This window comes from Nematolebias whitei, chromosome 13, assembly GCF_014905685.2.
Source record: "Nematolebias whitei isolate Nwh7 chromosome 13, NemWhi1, whole genome shotgun sequence".
In the NCBI taxonomy this organism is placed as follows: domain Eukaryota; kingdom Metazoa; phylum Chordata; class Actinopteri; order Cyprinodontiformes; family Rivulidae; genus Nematolebias; species Nematolebias whitei.
In genome coordinates, this window is record NC_056510.1 from 27,556,911 (window position 1) to 27,562,317 (window position 5,407).

Genomic DNA, 5,407 nt, shown 5'->3' on the forward strand with positions numbered 1-5,407 from the left:
CGTCGCCTACGCCGCCGGACGCGGCCTCCTCGTCGCCTACGCCGCCGTACGCGGCCTCCTCGTCGCCTACGCCGCCGGACGCGGCCTCCTCGTCGCCTACGCCGCCGGACGCGGCCTCCAAGGTTTCTACGCCGCCTGACGCGGCCTCCAAGGTTTCTACGCCGCCAGCCGTGGCCTCCAAGGTTTCTACGCTGCCAGCCGCGGCCTCCAAGGTTTCTATTCCGCCTGACGCCGCCTCCAAGGTTTCTACGCCGCCTGACGCGGCCTCCAAGGTTTCTACGCCGCCAGCTGCGGCCTCCAAGGTTTCTACGCCGCCAGCTGCGGCCTCCAAGGTCCTACGTGTTGGACGGCCTCCCGGCCGCCCCCCTGAACGATGGTCCCGTGCTGGACGGCCTCCCGGCCGCCCCCCTGAACGATGGTTCCGTGCTGGACGGCCTCCCGGCCGCCCCCCTGAACGATGGTCCCGTGCTGGACGGCCTCCCGGTCGCCCACCTGAACGATGGTCCCGTGCTGGACGGCCTCCCGGTCGCCCACCTGACCTGCTCTGAGCCAGTGGCTGGTCTCCGGCCATCTAGACATTTTATGTTTCCCTACTTAGTTTAGTTCCTGGGCCTTGTCCTGTTTTTGTTTTGGTCCTTGTGTGTCTTTGTTCGGGCCCACCACCCTTGCAGTTCCTCCCTCCGCCCGCCCTAGTCTTTTGGGAGGGGGCTTCTTGGGGACGCCAGGGGGCGTCCTTGAGGGGGGGTACTGTAAGGATGGCACCATCTAGTGGGCCTTCCCCCTGTCTGTTCTCCCTTGTGTCTGAATTGATTGTCTGATTATCGTCACCTGTGTCATGTCCTGGTTGTGTGTATATAAAGTCTGTCTGTCAGTTCTGTCATTGTCGGTTCGTCGTTGGGTATGTCCTGTCTTGTCCTGCCTGAGTGATCGTGTTCTTGAGTCCATGTAAGTTTTGCTGCCATGTCAGCCTTTTTGATTTATTATTATTATTATTAAAAGTATTTTTATCTTATACATCTGCCTCCTGAGTCCTGCCTGCGCAACTGGGTTCTTCTGTCCTGATCTGCCACGAAAAAACCTGACAAGAAACTCCTGTCACCCAGATACGAACGGAACCATTCTAGCTAGCGCCACCCCTGTAATCCCAACCCAGTGTTCTAGCCGAGACAAAAGGATGCTGTGATCAGCAGTGTCAAATGCAGCGGTAAGGTCGAGGAGTACCAGGATCACAGACTGACCAGAGTCATTTGCTAGCAGAATGTCATTACAGACCCTTACTAAAGCCGTCTCGGTGCTGTGCAGTTGTTTAAATCCTGACTGAAAAATCTCAAAAATTCCATTTCCAATTCAAGAACTTGGTTAGTTGAATAAAAACTTTTTTCTCCTAAGATTTTAGAAAGAAATGGAAGTTTTGAGATTGGCCTGAAGTTTGAACAAGCTGCAGGGTCAAGTCCGGGTTTTTTAATTAATGGAGTTACCACTGCATGTTTTAAAACATCAGGAACCACACCTGTAGCCAAACTGCTGTTAATAATGGCAAGAACAGAGGGTCCAGTTAACGGTAGAACCCGTTTAAAAAATGCAGCAGGGATGGGATCAGCAGGGGAGCCTGAGGGTTTCATGTGACCAACGACCTCATTTAAAAATGAGAGCGAGATGGGGTCAAAGTGACTGAAGACTGCTGAGCAGGGGACAAGAACTGAAGGGTCGGCTGTGGAGCGTGGAATTGATGACCTAATCGACAACCTTTTCAACAAAATGCCTGACAAACTTATTACAGGTGTCGACAGAGGCCTCAATGGTGGCAGACTGAGGCACGTTTAGAATGGTGTTAATGGTGTTGAAAAGAATGTGGGGGTTGTGACTGTTTAAGTTGATAATTTTTGAGAAATATTAGTTTTTCTCCTGTTTAACGGTGGTCTGATAGGCTTTCCAACATGTTTTTAACATCTCAAAAGACACCTGAAGTTTATCTTTTTTCCATCAACGTTCAGCTCTTCTGCACAAGCGTCTTGCCTCTCGTGTAGTCTCATTTACCCAAGGGTGGGGCGTGCATTTTCGATTCCTGAGCTTTAACGGGGCGACTGAGTCCAGGATCTGTACACACGCCTCCTGATGCTGAGAAAGCAACTCCTTTGTAGTAAGACCCACAGAGAGTTCAGAGTCTGAAACAGAATTACTAGCAAAGATGGAAGAGAAGAGTGTGGCGGTGGAAGGGTTAAAAATCCTACAGGGCTTGGGTCTGAACTCCGACACGATAAAGCAGGTTTAATGCATTTTAACTGTGGTAAAATGATGAATGTTGAGCATCTTGTTAAGTTATACTTTGCTGTTGGTTTTATAAGTAAGGAGATAGTTAATCTGTTAGCACATCAGCATCAGATTATTATCAGTATCAGGACTTTGAACCTGCTTACAGTACGGTGGTATGTTCTGATGGGCTGCAGCAGCTCTCTGCAGGTAAGGAGCATTTAGCCTCTGATTGGTCATTTGCTGACACGCCTACTGGATTGATTGACAGGTCACGCTGTGGAGCCGACTCATGGAAAAAAATTAATAAATGAATGAGAGCTGCAAAAAAAATGTCTCGTACGACTTTATTCTCATAATATTAAGACTTTATTCAACTTTATTCTCATAATTTTATGGCTTTTACAGTAATTTTTTTTCTTAGCGTGGCCCTAAAGCTCTGTCATTTATTTCTCAGTAAATTTTACAGTTGATGTTTTCAACTAGATGCATTAACAGTATTTGCAGTTTGGTTTCTAAACACTGCAAGGATTTCAACTTCTGTGTGCATAACTCCTATTTGCAACCTGCTGTTGTTAAAAGTAGAAGTTTTTTAATGTAGTCTGGTGAGATTGAAACATCAAAAAACATTAATTTGTTTTTGATAAACTCTGCTGTGCGATAAGAGAGTACTCAGAGGGTAGGAGACGTTTAAAGGCAGAATGGTGGAACTCGTGACTTTATTCTTTGCAGGAAAATAAAAGTAGAGAAATTGCATTTCCTGTGAAAATGCAGTGCTTATTGCTGAAAAACAGCTGAAATTAGTTAAAATCATGCTGAAATGTAGCTGAAATGGAAGAATAAGCCTAAGTTAGCAGAATAAAGCAGAAAGAACACATTTATTGAATTTGGTTTAAATAAGCAGAAATGAGCACAAAAATAATTGGCTTACAAAAAGCTTAAATTAGCAAAAATAGCTGAAACATAGCTGTAAAGGCAGAAAGAAGCTTAAACTACCAAAAGGAAGTTGAAAGAGCACAATTATATCCAATTAGGCCTAATGAGGCAGAAATTCGCACAAGAACATAGAAATTATCTGAAAAAAAGCAGAAATATGTTAATAAAAAAATGCTGAATAGTAGCTAAAAAAGCAGAAATAAGCTTGGAGTACATTTTTGCTGAATTAGGCTGAAAAAAGTTTAAATGAGCGCAAAAAAATGTGGAATTGGCGGAAAAAGCTCAAATTAGTATAAAACAGCTAAATGGTAGCTAAAATAGCAGATATAGTTGAAACTTTCAGAAATAAGCAGAGAGAAGTTAGAATAAGCACAAAAATGTGAGCCGAATAAAGCAGAAAGGAGTACAAAACAGCTGATTTTTTTATTTGCACAAGTAAGCTGAAAGAAGCTGAAGCAGAACAAAATGTGAAAGGAGCAGTAAAAGGTTGTAAACACATCTAAAGATTTGAAGGAGGTAAAATGAGCTCAATTCATTTTCTATGAGGAGAAAAAGTGTCAGAAAAAGCCAAATATTTCAAAAAGCTAAAGTTGCACCAATACCAAAAGTTACAGCAGCCTTCTCCTGAAAGAGCTGAACGTTTTGATTTATGATTTGTTGAAATGGCACAAAAATTTTGAAACGAGAAAGATGCAGTGAAACATACGGAAGAAAAACGGATCACAATAGTGTGAATGCTTCATAAACATTCACACAGTCAACCAGCTCGATGATGAGGGGGGGGGAGGCTAAAGACTCTCAGCACCTCTTCATATGGAACTAGATCCGACCTAAATAAGTTTATACTTTTATGCTTCCAAACTATTAATTTGCATATTAACACCTCTACTGTCGTCTTGTATGTTGGATTTATACAGTATACTGGTTGTCTAACACCATAATTCACATTTTTGGATGCATTTCACTGTAATTAAACTACAGTGTACTCACATTTTAATGTGTAATAATCCACAGTAGGAATCCACAAACCTGCTCTGAATGTGTTAGTGTATGGCCTTCCTGCCGTTGGGAAGAGTCAGTTTGATCTTAAACTAAATCTGATTTGTAAATTGAATCTCACTTTTTTTAGTTTTTGAGCACTGAATACTTTATTAGTTTGTCTTCACGTTTTTATCCTGAGATGTGAAAACTTGTGGTTTCAGAGCTGCACAGGAAACGAGCAGCGCTGCAGAAGGAAGCGGAAGCTATGAAGGACGTCGTCTCTGCCCTGAGGAAATGAGTCCACGAGTGAATGCAATTGAAAAAAACATCAGTGTTGAGTTTCTCTTATCCATTTATCTCAGTTAAATATTTTACTGCATTATGCACAGTCAGTATTAGTTTTGATTTACAGTATCCCTCAACTATCACAGGGGTAACGTTCCACACACCACTGCGATAGGTGAAAAACTGTGAAGTAGGAACGCTATACGGTAGTCCCTCGTTTATCACGTGGTTTTGGGACTTTTTTCACCTTTGGTCTTGGTATCCAAAGTGATGGGGATTTTTTTTTTCTGCAATCATTAATCCACATGACCAATGCAGCGTCCATCTTAACCGTGCCGTAAAAGGCAACAAATGTCCACGTAGGCAAGTTTGTCCAGAAGTTCCACTTTTTCTTTAATCGTCAGCATCTTCCACTGGTGTTTCGGTTCACCGCCAGAAACTTGAACACACAGAACGTTTAGGAGTTGTCCAGTTGATAAAGAGCGGAGGTAAACAAACTGCCTGCTAGAGAGACAGCGACCGTCTGCTACTGTGACAGACAATCAGCGTCCAGGAAAACAGAGCAGGTGGTTAACGTACTGATCCAATCAGCACCCGGGTCATCAGGTCAATGCTCTGCTTTCTTAAAGAGACATGCCCTGACATGATTTACGCTTTTTTACTAATCTGACGTTTGTAAAGTTGAATTATGTTAAAAATACTTTTCCATGTGATATGAATTAAATTTTGCATTTGAAAGGCCAGTTCAGCAGAATTTGCAAAAATACTCTTCAGCAGAAAACAGCGCCCAGAGGCACAACATTGATTTGAGGGAAATGTAGTCCATCTGAGTGGCGATTACAGTACAGTTGGAGGCTGAATGAAAGAAAACTACAAAATGGTGGCGCCTGTCCAAATTATTATTATTATTTTGTCATTAACTTTTTACATCCGCATGAGTTCTGTACATTGTCCA

The 5,407-nt window shown here is 43.2% G+C and overlaps 1 protein-coding gene across 1 annotated transcript in view; it reads left to right on the top strand.

Moving 5' to 3' along the window:
* phf11 (PHD finger protein 11) overlaps positions 1-4,436 on the top strand; it is a 28,903-nt gene extending 24,467 nt beyond the window's left edge. The window contains exon 18 of the mRNA XM_037686198.1: positions 4,389-4,436. Within this exon, the coding sequence (XP_037542126.1) occupies positions 4,389-4,436 (48 nt within the window). The remainder of the gene's footprint in view (positions 1-4,388) is intronic.
* The last annotated feature ends 971 nt before the right edge of the window (positions 4,437-5,407 follow it).